Raw genomic sequence first — 14,861 nt, 5'->3', positions numbered from 1 at the left:
CTAGTCCATAGCAAAGGCTGGACCATAGCAAAGGCTGTACCTCAGCAAAGACTGGCCCATAGCAAAGGCTGTACCTCAGCAAAGACTGGCCCATAGCAAAGGCTGTCCCTCAGCAAAGACTGGCCCATAGAAAAGGCTGGCCCTCAGCAAAGACTGGCCCATAGCAAAGGCTGGCCCTCAGCAAAGACTGGCCCATAGCAAAGGCTGTACCTCAGCAAGACTGGCCCTCAGCAAAGGCTGTCCCTCAGCAAAGAGTGGCCCATAGAAAAGGCTGGCCCTCAGCAAAGGCTGGCCGTCAGCAAAGACTGGCCCTCAGCAAAGGCTGGCCCTCAGCAAAGACTGGCCCTCAGCAAAGACTGGTCCATAGCAAAGTATGGCCCATAGCAAAGGTTGGCCCTTAGCAAAGGCTGGTCGATAGCAAAGGCTGGCCCTTAGCAAAGGCTGGCCCTTAGGAAAGTATGGCCCATAGCAAAGGTTGGCCCTTAGCAAAGGCTGGCCCTTAGCAAAGACTGCCCCTTAGGAAATGCTGGTCCATAGCAAAGACTGGCCCTCAACAAAGGCTGGCCCTAAGCAAAGGCTGGCCCTTAGCAAAGACTGGCCCTTATCAGCTACTGGCCCTTAGCAAAGGCTGGCCCTCAGCAAAGACCGGCCCTAAGCAAAGGCTGGTCCATAGCAAAGGCTGGTCCATAGCAAAGNATATAGCAAAGCTGCTCTCTGGCATTGAACACAGGAGCAGCAGAAGCATCAGACGCATCTGGACACATTTTACTGGACGTCTGACCTTAATGTGGACAAGCATCAGAAATGAAGCAGCAGAAGCTTCTTTGATGGCGTGCAGCGTGAACGTAGCATTAGACTTTCTGAATGTTTGAATTAACCTATGAAACATAATATTGTAGCTAAAAATGATTTCAGGTATTCCTTATGACATTTCCACCTCTAGTCAAGCACACATACCTCCAATAATCAGGACTACAGTAGTGTTGAAACAAAGACAAAATGTGAGCTGCCTTCCAACTCAAAATGCAGGGAATAGTGTTTCAGAGTCTAAATTTCAACATTTTCCATGGGGAGGATCCCCCGACCCCGATACACCATGCACAGCTGGGATTATGATACACCAAGGTGAACACCCTATGAAATATTCCAAGTTAAAGGTCTGGCATAATCTAATTCAAAGTATACATGTTTACAGATGCTGGTGAAGATTCTCAGTCATCCAGGTCTTTGTCATTCCAAAAAAGTTAAAGAACAATCCACTGGACTTTGTTTTCAAGTTTGAGGATGTTTCTCTTTCCACCCAGGAAGCTCTTTCAATAAAAATGTCAGAAATAGCATTAACTTTGAGGTTTTATAGAGTGGACCAAATGTTCAATTAGAAAACATGCAAATTGAACCGAACAAGCGGGTCAACCAGCAGAAAAAGCTTCCTGGATGGAAAGAGAAACGTCTTCAAACTTGAAAACAAAGTCCAGTGGATTGTTTTTCTTAACTTTTTTTTTATTGTTAACAGATGTGTGTGTTTAGTTTTACTTACATTGATGATAACAGCAACTTTTGCCACTCCTCTCAGAATGTCGTACCATATACCTACACATGAAAATAAAACAATAATTCCCTGAACAGTTAACCTCACTGCACCTCAACAAAGGAAAATGGGTTTATTCTAACTCACCAATATCTTTGGCTCTCGCCGCCACTGGTCTTCGTAACTCGGCTACAAATTTCTTAGCATCAAGCCGTATTTCAATGATGTTGTTGAGGAGAGCGAATAATGGAGCAAGCGGGAAAGACGCCACAAACAACGTGACAAAGCCAAACTGGATAACTGCAAAAAAAAAAAAAACAAGAATACAAAATAATCCAATTAAATTTCATTTATTTGGGTTATATTCAATCAAAATAAGTTATCCAAGGACACAATCCTAAAACACAGTTAAAATTCAAATGCATTAAAATCGGTCTAATAGTATAATTGAATAAAATCCAGTTTTATATCATTTGGTTCAAGGATCATTCATTTGAATCCTCAGCAAAGACTGGCCCATAGAAAAGGCTGTACCTCAGCAAAGACTGGCCCTCAGCAAAGGCTGTCCCTCAGCAAAGACTGGCCCATAGCAAAGGCTGTCCCTCAGCAAAGACTGGCCCATAGCAAAGGCTGTCCCTCAGCAAAGACTGGCCCTCAGCAAAGGCTGGCCCTTAGCAAAGGCTGGCCCTCTGCAAAGACTGGCCCTTAGCAAAGGCTGGCCCTCTGCAAAGACTGGCCCTTAGCAAAGGCTGGCCCTCAGCAAAGACTGGCCCTTAGCAAAGGCTGGCCCTCTGCAAAGACTGGCCCATAGCAAAGGCTGTACCTCAGCAAAGACTGGCCCTCAGCAAAGGCTGTCCCTCAGCAAAGACTGGCCCATAGCAAAGGCTGNCAAAGGCTGGTCCTTAGCAAAGACTGGGCCCTAGCAAAGGCTGGTCCATAGGAAAGACTGGCCCCTAGCAAAGGCTGGTCCATAGCAAAGGCTGGCCCTTAGCAAACCAGAATTGAAGATCAGATATCCTTTATGTCAAATTTACATCTCCTAGATATAAATGAGTTCTGACTGATACCAGAGTGTTTTTTTTTATTCTTCTTAAATTTCTCTCTTGAAAAATAAGTCTGACAGTGAGAGCGGTGGTAGTTCTCTATATCTCTTTCTTTTCCAGATCTCAGCTAAGAGAAAATGAGACGTATTGTGCTGATTTCCAATATGTATCTCATTCACTCATCTCTTTACTTGGATCCACCATCTCAGTTCTGGCTCAGCTACAAATTAACACGCTATCTCTCACTGCTCACTGTTTGACATCTCAGATTCATCTCATCTCATTCTCTTTAATTCTCATTCAAAACTACCGAGACATAATTGAGATCAGATCAGCAACAGTGGAGTCGGATGAAGGAGTTTGCCTTGCAAGCCCAACCTCCAGCTTTCAGGTCCATTGTGTCCTTGGGCAAGGCACTTCACCTGCATTGCCTAGTGATGGTGGTCAGGAGGCCCGGTGGCGTCAGTGTACAGCAGCCTTGCTTCTATCAGTGAGGGCAGCTGTGGCTGCAATGTAGCTCACCACCATCAGTGTTTGCTTGAATGACTGGATGACTGATGGTGGAAAGATCGTCATTTCTAAAAGCGTTTTTATTGAGAAACATCTGTTAAATTATCTTTCCAAGCATCCTCGACATGCGAGGGTATGACGCATGGAAAGTGTGTGTGTGTTATATTTCAGCTGGGTGGTTATGAATCTGAAACCTTCAGAATGCACCAGGGGAATAAATCAGCGTGTGTTTTAGTTTCATTGCATATTTGTTCTTTTGGAAGAATTCTGACCTCAGAGAATCACTGCTTGAATTCTGCAGAAGGGATAGGAGGCAACTAGCATCTCTGCAGCACCAAACTAATAAATCCCTGATTTCTACAGAGTGGTTGGGGGACAGTCTTAAACTGGATACGGAATCCAATTTAGTCATGAATTGGATTCCGTTTACTGGGGGGCATTAGTGCCCTTTCCGGTTAGATCTACAGTAGTAGCCATTCAACATTTCCCCAGTTTTCTTGTCTGGCCCTTGGTTCTCCCCTACAATTGCTTTTTAAACATCAATCTTTGTTCTAAAATATTCTTTCCGCCGTGATTTGTGGACATTAAGATCTAAAGAAAATCGCCATCTCCTGGTCAGACCCTGTAATTCAGTGAAAGGGTGGAGTCAGAGTAAAAAAATGCACAAGAGGGGGACACTCCAGTGGCTGGGAGTTGTAGGGAAATGGGCTGCTATTTGGCTGGCGTTTTACTGGGAAGGGCCATTTTTAATGGCTGCTACTGTATGTGAGCAATTACTCCTCAGCAGCATTTCTCGATATGTTGCGAATTCATCCAAGATTAGCCAGCTTTGGCTTTCCTCCAAGCTAACTTTTTAGCCTGGAGTTCCACTCCTGTTTTATGACGACTTGAAATTGTTATCGTCTTTATGAAGCACAGATTTAGGACTAGATGAATCCATCCAGGATCAGTTTAGGTCTGGAGTTATTTTCTATAAATTTGTTAAAACCAGTGGTGGATAGCCAATAGAGAGTGTTAAGGCGCCGCACCACCCACCCAATGACCTTAATTATGACCAAAAAAAATGTAAATATTAAATTTAAAAAATTGGAAATATATAAATTTTTTTTTTAGATGCGCAAGATAAATATTTAAGCTTAAGTGATAAGTAAAGCAGCAATTATTTAGCTACAAGGCTAGGCTAACTGCATGCAGTGAGATAACGCTTTATTCTGCTTTGCCTGCTTCATTTTTCAAACGTCAGGATCTGACCCAGCATGGATAAAGACAGGAAGGACTGATTTAAAGCACTTTGCAGAACATGTTAGAATGCAGTTTTTATGTTGTTGGCATTCATGTATATATACTGCTGTGATTCTGTCATGACCTGCGCTGATAGCTGGCCCTAAATGTTCATGTCTTTCACCTGCTTTATTCTGATCCCATCCACCTGTATGTTCTGCTTTATATTTGGCTCAGCCCAGCTATCAGGGCCAGATCATTGTCTGTTTATGCCTGTTATTGTCTGTTTAGTTAGTTTATTCCATGGCTCATGTCCTGGTTCCTGGCGGCAAGCGGATTGAGAGGGTTTTTGTGTCTGCCTTCTTTCCTGATTGTGCCCTGGTCATTCTATGCGGGGCCCTGATGGTTTTGGCTTGTAATGCGGAGAGCATCAGTTTTATTCCCATAAGCCTGGCTTTTAGGAGGAGATCAGTTTAAAGTCTTGCAGAAACCCCGGTACCTAGTCTTGTCTCAACCAATGAGCCCGCCTGTCTTCATCTCAGCATGTCTGTGTGAACATGTTGCTGGACTCTCTGGAACTCTGAATCGGCCTGGACGCTCTGCGGATTCCTGGAACCCCATTTCTGTCTGTTCCTGTGTAGATCGGAACTCCTAATCGAGTTGAGGACTCCTGGATATCAGAACTGTCCAGTTCTGACCTGGATCGGTCTCATCTGCTCTCTGTGGTGGCTGCATAGATCCGGGAAACCCTGGACTGCTCTGCGCCGGATCCCGTTCGGCAGTCCATCGGATAGATCCTGCCTTCCACGCAGAGAATTGGCTGAACTGTTAAACCAGGTAAGTGACTCACACGGATACTCACCCCCTGTCTGATTATTGTGGTCACTTACCTGTGTTTCTCCCTCCAGAGAGTGTTAGTGATTGGGCGAAGCCCCGCCCCCCTTCTGCAGGTCCACAGCTCCACAGCAACCCGCTTCTGTTCTCTTAGTTTTGTTATAATAAACGTTTTGAACTTTCCTACTGACTCTCTAACCTTGAATCCTGGGTCCATCTGCCCCGTTTTATGACAGATACCTTAGTATACATTTGATTGCTTTTTGAAGTTATAGCGCCACCTGGACAGAACTCCACCAGCTGCCAATGGTTAAAACTAACAAATCGTTTGAAAAAAGCTAATTATTTTACTTTTACCAAAGGATTTCTTACTTTCTCATTTCTCTGTTAGGCCATATATTTATTATTTCCATTATAGACCAGATGACTGGATAAGGATTTAACTCATCAACCAGGATGTAAAACTCATCGACATGAGGTTTTGGTGCATACTGTTTAAAGTCCAGCCTTAATCTGTAAAGTAGTCTGTTCATAAAATGACTGCCCTCTACTTACTCATCTCCATATATTCAGGCGTCAGTCCCCCGAATGGCTCCAGGAAGTGGTCCGTTTCATATCTGCGCAGCTTCTTCTGTCTCTCCTCCTCCTGAAAAGCTCCTTGTTCCGACTGAATGTATCGAATCAGCTTCTTTAATTTGCTGAAAAATGTGAGGGGGTAAAAAAAAGCAAGATAGATTTCATAAGTTTACTCTGCCGACAGATTCATGATTAAAATGTTCTTTTTAAAGTTTTGCAGTTTTTATAAAAAGTGCTAAAACTTGATTTAAAATCCATGTTTTGTGCCAAAGCCTGAGATTTACTCACGGAATTCCAATCTCGAAGAGGTTGTTTTGAATGAGCTGTTTTCCCAGCATGGTTATACTCAGCTGGATGCACAGCTCCATCAGACAGCTTCCATCAGAGCACTGGGAACCAGAGACACAGTAAAAAGAGTAACACCAGAAAAAAACTCTGCCTTTACACAGCATCATTAATGATTAGAAAATTAGAGATAACATAAGATGCTACAGCTACAGTTCTTATTACAGCATTGGATGGAGTTGTTTCACAGTCCCTTGGGCGACTGATACGAAGCGAGAGCTTTAAATACTCTCTACACACATAGGAATCAGAGTGACATCAGTTTTTATCTTGAGGGGGATTTCTTGATTTTGGCTCCGCCTTTGCAAACAGCTTCACCACTTCAGAGACGGCGGTTTATTGGAGGGTCTGGCCATTCTCCCAGAAACAGGTTTACAGAAAACACACTGATCTAATCAGTCTATAACACTGAACTTCATCACGTCTGGTACAGCCAAAGCAACTTTGCTCATTTTTAAAGGTACTTCATAGAAACAGCCTCTAGGGGGCAGCAAATTCAGTGCATGATAGTGGCTACTTGGGATACGGTCAGCAGAGAGAATATGGGAAACCCTCTGGCCTTAGAAATCCAGCTGCAGGTCAAGAAGATAAAATTCCTTCTGAGAGTAGGGTTGAGAAGAGCGCCTGGCAGACTTTAATTTATTTCTGAAGGAAAGTTTTTATAGATTTTTATAAAAAAAAAATTTCTGATTTTATTTTACTGGCTGTCAAACAATAAGCATCGTGTCAGTGAGAGATATGCAAGTTAACATCTCAGGGGCGATGAGAATAAAGAGCTTCTGCTGCTAGACTCTGATGGAGCAGCTCAGCCATGAAGCTCTCTGAACTCCTGAGCAAATCTGGTTTGCAGCTAAAGAATCTAAACGTTTCTAAAGTCGGTGCATGTAGTGAGGCTGCAATGATTGGTGCTGCTGTTTCCACCTGGTTTAGGGAATCTAATGCTACGTTCAGACCACACGCAGCAGAAGCAGCAAAAATGTGCACACTGTTTCAATTTCAATGCTTGTGCAAGTTTAATTCGGAGGCTCTAGCTGTGGTTGAAAAGTGGGTCTGATGCGCGTTGGGCGGAGCTATCCTATCCTTTCTTTGCCTGGAACAATGGCGGATGAAATCAAGAGAGTCGCTTGGCTTATTTTAATGCTACGTTTAGACCGCAAGAACTAGAAGCAGCAAAAAAGTTTCTGCTGCTTCGGTTTTGATGCTTTTCCATATTAAGGTCAGGCGTCCAGTAAAGTGAGTCCAGATGCTGCTGCTGCTCCTGTGTTCAATGCCAGAGAGCAGCTTTGCTATATTTGCTGTGATCAGTGGTTAAAAAGTAGCTTGAACCTATTTTGAAGAGAGAAAGTCCTCCTGAAAACATGGTCTGTGCAGTCAGTTCATCCAGATTACCATCCTGCCTTCAAAGATTATTTCTCTGTGGGAGCCGCTCAGACCCCCACATACCGGCGGTGCGCTGTCACTGGGAATCCCCAGCAGCAGCTGCCTCAGACCCGCTCGCCTCTTGGGGTTTTTCCTCTACTGTTGGTGGCGGCTGGAAGTAGATGTTAGGGTTTTTCAGGTCTGTGCTACAAACTGCAACCTGAACCTAACCAGTTTTGTTCTCTCTGCCTCCTAGGAAGAATCGAACTGAATCCTGAAAACTCTGGAAGAGTTTCTCATCTGCACTACCTGTCTGATCTCTGGAGATCATTGGATGATCAATCTGTCTGAACCTGCCTACCCGCTCTCAAGAAGAGAACTGGAGAAAACCTCTGATCTGAACACCGAGAAGTCTGAAGTCAAGCCCTGCCACTGCCAAGCCCTCTGCTCACCATCTGCCTCTGGACCCTCCTGGTTCCCTCCCTCTGCCGCTCAGTCAACCACTGAACAGGTACAGACCTGCATAATTCAACAAACAACTGAACCTGGATCTCAGCTAACCGAACTGTCCCTCTCTGCAGAGAACCCTGTTGTGACCAGTCCCGGACCTGTTAATCATAATCAGTCTTTATTATCCATTGTGTGATCAGAAAACTGTCAAACTTTTCTTCCGTGTCTGAGTGTGTTCTGCATGTGGGTTAGGTCCCTTAATCCCACCATGACACCGAACAGAAGGTTAGAAGCAAAAAAAAAAAACAGCAGCAAAAAAAGTTAGGATAACTTATCGTTATTTTATAATTATAAGTAGCAGAAAGTAAACCTCAATGAAATGTTAATTAAACATTTGAATAACAGGAGATTGACTCCAGTTGCTCTTATGGGTTCACATTATGCATTAGAATTGATTTAAAAAACAGAAGATATCCCTGGACTGTGCTGTTTCTGCAGACACTATTCACACTCAGTGCTTTATTTGAGTCATTTGCTTTAGAATAAGGATTTCTGTGCATAGGCGGAAAAAAACTGATTTTCAGATTCATAGAAATGAATGTGAGCCTCACCTCCTCCATTCTGTAAGACTCAAACACATATAGATATCTGCCTGGTCTGCCCACCAGTCTAGAAGGGAAAATAGGAAATTTAAATATTCATCTTAATGAAATAAATAGATAAAAATAAGAAAAGAGTTCAGTAGTAACCTTCCCCTGAAGAAAGCAATGTAAATAATTGGTGTGAACGCGTTGACAAACTTCAGAATGAAAGTCTTAAAAATTAGCCTTTCCTCAAAGTTCTTCTCGGTTTTTGGAGCCTCTGAAAGCAGAAAAAAGGAAGAAATTATGAACATAATTTACGAAAAGTTTAATAAGTTTAGTAACTCTTTTTTGGGAGAAGTAACTAGTAACTTTAACTAATTACTTTTTCGAAATAACGTGCCCAACTCTATTATCCAAGTCATCTTGAAAACATTCTTCTTCCAAATGTTGGCTACATATTACGTGTTTTCTCTCTGGCCAGAAGTTCGATGGCAAATCCTCCCTCTTGATGTTGGCAATCCAACGACAAACCTGTCCGTATTTTTTTAATGATTAATGCTAAATTTATTAATTCACTGCAAATGTAATTAGTTTTAGGTATAAATAATGATCCATTGATTATTCCGTGCTGACTGGACTTTTCCTTTAAATGAGATCCTCTGGTTAAAGCAGAGGTAGATTCCAGTTTTTATTGTCTTCGACAGCTGATGAAGGTCAGACCCTTTCTTTCTGAACACCACCCTGAAACAGCAGCCAATATATTTGTAACATTTTAATGGGCTTTAGCTTGGAATCAGCCAGTCCTCCCAGAAATGTCTGCAGTCAGTCCAAAGCTCTGCCACCAGGGTCCTTACTGAATTCGTAAAGAGGAATCACATTACCTCCATCGTCTCTCCTCTACTGGCCGCCTGCTGTTTAGACAGAGCTCTCAGTGCTCCTGCTGCAGGGCCATGATCAGCCCCTTCACTGTCTACTTTTAAAACCCATCTTTATTATTTGGCATCCAATGTGGGATGGAATTGTTGTTTTTTATTATTCTTTATTATTTCTCTTGCTATTTTTTACTGTTTCTTCTTACCTTTTACTTTATATATTTGTGTTCCTATGAGCAGCATTTTGTCACAGCCACAGTTCTTTAAAGGTAAATAATAATTTATAGATTAATAAAGTTGTTATTGTAGTAAATAAATTAAAATGATTGATATTAGTTACGGTGCCCTTTATCTCAAAGGGGGGAGAGTTGGCTTAGTGCAGGGGTCTTCAACGTTTTCCAGGCCAAGGACCCCCAAACTGATGGAGCGGGGCCCCCTAATTATATATATTGCATAAAATAGTGTTCTATCAAACTGGTTCTCTAGTCACTCTATTCCAGATGGAGTAATGTAACTAAAGTAATTTCTCCCTGGGATTATTAAAGTATTTCTGATTCCTGGTTGATGGGACAGGTGTTGTGAATGAAACGGTGCCCAGCTTGAAAGAGCTCCTGTGTGTCGCTGAATGTGTGCATTGATGACTGAAAGACATCTTCTGCCTCCATTTATCTGTTTACTACAGTCTGTTGAATTCATGTTAATGTGGATTTAAAGACATTTCAATTAGTGGAAAAAATTGCAGGAGGGAATATAAAAAAAAATCTAATCAACCAAAACTTTAGCGACCCCCATGCAGTACCTCTGTTGACCCCCTAGGGGTCGCTGACCCCGTTAAAGACCTCCGGGGCGGGTTAGTGGTTAGAGCAGTGCGCTTGTGCTCTGAGAAGGTTCCAAGCACCTGGTTCGAATCCCACAGCCTGCACTCTGGGTTCCTGAGCAAGACCCTGATTGCTCCCCGGGCGCTGCACAATGACAGCCCACTGCTCCCCAAGGGGATAAGTTAAATGCAGAGGTTCTCCAATGTGAGATCAATAAAGTTAAATTATTATTACTATAAGTGTAAATATAAAAGTACAAAAGTTTAGAGAATAAAAGGATGATAATAACTGACTTAAAATCTAAAATAAAAAACACATCTTACATAATCTTTGGTGTTTTCTATTCTGACCCAACCTGATTTAAAACATTTATAAATTACTGCATGTTGTCCAATGACAGTGTCAAAATGAGCACCTTGATATGTGCTTTAGAATGGCTTAGTCTGCATTCAAACCCAGGTTTAAAGCCTTGCAGGGCAGCATAAAGCCCACTGCGAACATTAAGACAGAAAAAAAAGAAAATAACAAACGCTCAGTTCAGGTGTTTGAGAAAATATGGGAATCAGGAAATTTTCTATAAACCAAACTGAACAATTGTTGTTCTCTACTTCAACAAACACTTTAGATTTTAAAATGGAAAATTTTTCTATTTTTTATATTTTTTTTATTTAAAAAGTCAATGTATAACATGGATGCATAAAAACCTAATTTTATATCAGTGATTAATTCTGTTTAAAGTAACAGATTATAATTAAAAATGTCTCCAGACCTTTACTGGATGAGGGATTTTCTTTATTCGGACCCTGCTGATTTTTAATTGGTTACAGCTGATTTACAACATGAATAAATATAATGACTGACTACATGTTTAACAGCTGCAGTCCTATACATTTATTAACCTTTATGTAGCTGAGGAATCATGAACAATTTATTATTGATCGTTCACAAGGGTATTGGATTATTTTTAGGATTCTTTTCCTCTTTAAATAACAACATAAACTATTAAAATCATTTTTCTCTTAGAGGCCCTTTAAAAGACTGTGACTCAGAGTCTTCAGAAGAGCAAGGGTTCTGGATGTGCAGTAGTTCCTTTGCTTACCTAAAACAGTGAGCCAGCGAGCCACAGCACCATACACTTCATCCAGAATCAGGATGACCACCAGGTTGATGATGGCTGCTGTGGTTTTAACTGTCAGTTGAACGTGGCTTCTGGTGGTGGGACTGGAGCTCATGTACAGAGCAGCTTTGGTGGAGATCCGGTAAAGGATCACACCAAAAACAATGGCGAACGTCACACCAATCTATCATGGAAGGGTTACAAGAAAAAACCTTTAGTCTTAACAATACTTGGGGTAGAATCATATCTGAATAGTTATTTTTGACTTACCATGAGTAGCATCATGACGATGTTAGTCATGTATGCAGGAAGGCGGTCTCTACATGTGAGCTTTTCTATCTAAAATCAAGACATAGGTACATGACAACCCCAGCACCAACATTAACACGCTTTGGATGAAGTTTGTTCAAGGCAACTGGAGCCAAAAGAAATTCAACTCAATGCAAAATACTTAACAACATTAAAATTAAACCAAGTTTATGTCAGCGACAGTAATATGTGTCTACAGTATTTGTTGAGTTACTAGTAGATGGCAGCAGATGCAGGGGCTTAAAAAAAAAAAGGTAGAAATGTTTACAAGTGTTTTGAGACTTAGAGTCAACTTTATTTATCCCTTGGGATTACTCCTTCAGTGAAATTCTGGTTGCAGTGGCTTTTATACAGTACAAAGAGCTAAAACAAGATGTCATTAAAGATAGATACGACAAACAATATAAAAAGAGTCTATATAGTACAAAAAATTTATTTCACTTGCAATGCAGATATGTACCGACCTTACAAAATAAGTAAAAAGTGTTACGCAGGCTACATAGTAGTTGGCATGTGTTATTGCACAGTGAGAGAGAAGAATATTGCATATGAGTGACAATATTATTTGGTGATGGTCGAGAGGTTCAAACTCAAAGCAAATACATAAATGCTCAACAAAGACAAAGATCAGTCTGACACACAATAAAAAGCAAACAAAGAGCAGCAAAGTGCAAATGTCCTGCAAATACAAAACCTTCTGCAAACACATAAATGATGCTAACACACAAAACACACGCAAAGGAAAAGTATGCAAGTAGAAAACAACAACTGCAAGTTAGAAAAAGCTGCAAACTATCTTCAGATAATAGAAAGTGTTTCAGACCAAAAGGTGGAGACGAGCAGCAACTCATACTGGATCAGACCCTTAAGAAAGACAGAAACTGGATCCTCAGTGTGTCATGATCATGGCGCTGATGTCTGGTCTGATCTCTCATTTAATTCACTTGCCCAGCCTTGCCCGTTCTCATCACTGCTCATCTTATCCACCTGCTTTAGTCTCTATTTGAGCCTGTTCTGAGAGTTATCTATCGAGTTTCTGATTACCTGATCCTGACTCGTCCTGCAGATCAGAGCCTGCCCGTATCCGTTCTGATCTGTATGCCTGACCTGTCCTCAGACTCCTGCTGAGGACAGGACCGTCTTTGGACCGAAGCTGGCACTATTTCCGACTCCGTTCAGGAATTCCTTCCGGCACCTATTCGGACCTNCAGAGCCTGCCCGTATCCGTTCTGATCTGTATGCCTGACCTGTCCTAAGACTCCTGCTGAGGACAGGACCGTCTTTGGACCGAAGCTGGCACTATTTCCGACTCCGTTCAGGAATTCCTTCCGGCACCTATTCGGACCTTTGATCTCTTGGTTCTAATACATCCCTACTGATCGCCAGAGGCTGTGCTTCAAGCACTGAATGATCACTCTTACGCTTGCGCAGGTAGAGAATTAGTATCAACAAAGTCACCTGTGTCCTACCGGTGATCAGCAGAAGCCTATATAGGCACGTGACACTGGTAGTTCAGTCCCTTCTCATCTTCTCGCACGCAGGTTTGTTATGAGTGGTTTCTTTTTTACAGACGCATGAGTTTCTCTGCATTACTACTTCCTCCATCAGCTTGCTGCTAGTAGCCCTGTGATCGTTTGTGATCGGAGCTGCGGATGTTCTCGTCCTTCTGTGACAATTGTTGTGCCTACGGATCTCATCTGGTGTCCTGTAAGTCTGTCTTCTTTTCATTTTTCTGAACCCTGCGGGTAGTGTCTTGCCCGCCTGTGTTGTTTAATTGAGCAGCTGGTGGCTGTAACAGCTGATACTGCTCATTTTATTTACCTCGCCAGTGGCGTTTTCTGCCCGTGCTGAGTTACTTGCTTTGGCTTAATTGAAACGTACCTCACCAGTGGTGTTTTCTGCCCGTGTTGAGTTCCTTGGTTTGTCTGAATTGAAACGTATGGTGTTCTGTTAGTTCTTACCTCACCAGTGGCATTTTCTGCCCGTGCTGACTTACTTGCTTTGGCTTAATTGAAATGTACCTCACCAGAGGCTTTTTCTGCCCATGCTGAGTTCCTTGATTTGACTTGACTACAACTTATGGTTTTTTGTTTATATTTACATCGCCGGTGGCATTCTCTGCCAGTGCTGAGTTCCTTGGTTAGACATAATAAACAGCTAGTTGCTGTTTGAAATTTCTGCCCTGTCAAGCTGGTGATGTTGCTCTGGAGTACGGGCTCCATCATCGGGATATGGAACATCTCTCTTGTTCCACCTGCTTGGCTCCTCTGCAACCTGAGGATGGTTATGACCTGTGCCCCCCTTGTCTGGTTGTTCACCACCTTAAGGAGGCGCTTACTGATGTCGCCTGCTCCAATTGCAGTGTTCTCCCCCATTCTGTGTGGCTGGCCTGACTGTCCTCAGTTGAACAGACCATTCCCTGGATGGGCTCTCATCATCAGTAACGGTTGCCCCCTGACCAGGGGGTACGACCTAAACGTCCAACGGATGTTCCGTTTACGATGGCAAAGAATTTCTCCATTCGGACGGTGGGCTGTCTTCTAGGGTGGATCAGTTGTCCTCGGAGCTATCCCGGATGAAGGCTCTGCTCCAGTCTTTGCAACCTCCCTCCTGATCGGGGGTTGGTTTTGTCTCCGGCTACCGATGAGGATTCAGTCATCAATGAGGATGCCCTCTCGGTTGCGGCTTCTGACAGCCTTTCCCGAGGGGAACCCTGGGTACGTCGCCCACAGGGTCGGATGCTGAATCAAGCATCTCCATGGGAGGCATGGGGGAGCCAGTGGCGACTGCTATGAGAGCTAGCCTTGCACAGTTATGGGTGGATTCTCCACAGGTCCAGCCTCCCACCTCTAACGCCTTTTTTAGGCGCCATGGACGTGGGACGGCCACCTTCACTGTCCCGCCTTCAGGGGAGTACATTAGGGAACTCCATGCTTGCTGATCCGTAATCGGACTCTTTCTCGATCAATGTCAGATGGGAGAGCCCTTGCTGCTATGCAAGAGGCCCCAAGGTTTGGGTTAGGGCAGATGCCAGCTGTGGAACCTGGCATTGCCTCCCTTATTGTTCCTCCAGAGGAGGCCCTCCGAGCTAGTGCCCGCTGTCCACGGCAGCAGTGTCGCATCATGGACGATCTGCTTTGCCGAGCCTACGGTTCAGGGGCTAGGATGGGGCGTATTGGAAACTCTCTCTCCCATTTGTTGCTGGGTCTTGCATTTGCCCTGGAGGGCCAATCGCTTGACCAGTCGACTCTAGACATGCTTGATGCGTCTCTCCAGGCTTTCGCCTTGAGGTCTC

The 14,861-nt window shown here is 43.2% G+C and overlaps 1 protein-coding gene across 1 annotated transcript in view; it reads right to left on the bottom strand.

The window, feature by feature from the left end:
• The window catches only part of LOC107092775 (anoctamin-1-like), a 26,513-nt gene extending 13,979 nt beyond the window's left edge, over nucleotides 1-12,534 (bottom strand). Inside the window, exons 1-8 of the mRNA XM_015387427.1 lie at nucleotides 11,528-12,534; nucleotides 11,240-11,441; nucleotides 8,616-8,727; nucleotides 8,478-8,535; nucleotides 6,001-6,101; nucleotides 5,692-5,834; nucleotides 1,676-1,828; nucleotides 1,538-1,590 (exon numbers count right to left, since the gene is read on the bottom strand). Coding sequence (XP_015242913.1) covers nucleotides 1,538-1,590; nucleotides 1,676-1,828; nucleotides 5,692-5,834; nucleotides 6,001-6,101; nucleotides 8,478-8,535; nucleotides 8,616-8,727; nucleotides 11,240-11,441; nucleotides 11,528-11,557 — 852 coding nt within the window. The 5' untranslated portion in view covers nucleotides 11,558-12,534. The remainder of the gene's footprint in view (nucleotides 1-1,537; nucleotides 1,591-1,675; nucleotides 1,829-5,691; nucleotides 5,835-6,000; nucleotides 6,102-8,477; nucleotides 8,536-8,615; nucleotides 8,728-11,239; nucleotides 11,442-11,527) is intronic.
• Between the last annotated feature and the right edge of the window lie 2,327 nt (nucleotides 12,535-14,861).

The sequence above is a fragment of the Cyprinodon variegatus genome, unplaced genomic scaffold (assembly GCF_000732505.1).
Source record: "Cyprinodon variegatus isolate N-32 unplaced genomic scaffold, C_variegatus-1.0 Scaffold394, whole genome shotgun sequence".
In the NCBI taxonomy this organism is placed as follows: Eukaryota; Metazoa; Chordata; class Actinopteri; order Cyprinodontiformes; family Cyprinodontidae; genus Cyprinodon; species Cyprinodon variegatus.
The sequence above is the reverse complement of the archived record's forward strand: the minus strand, read 5'-3'. Positions and strand labels throughout refer to the sequence as shown.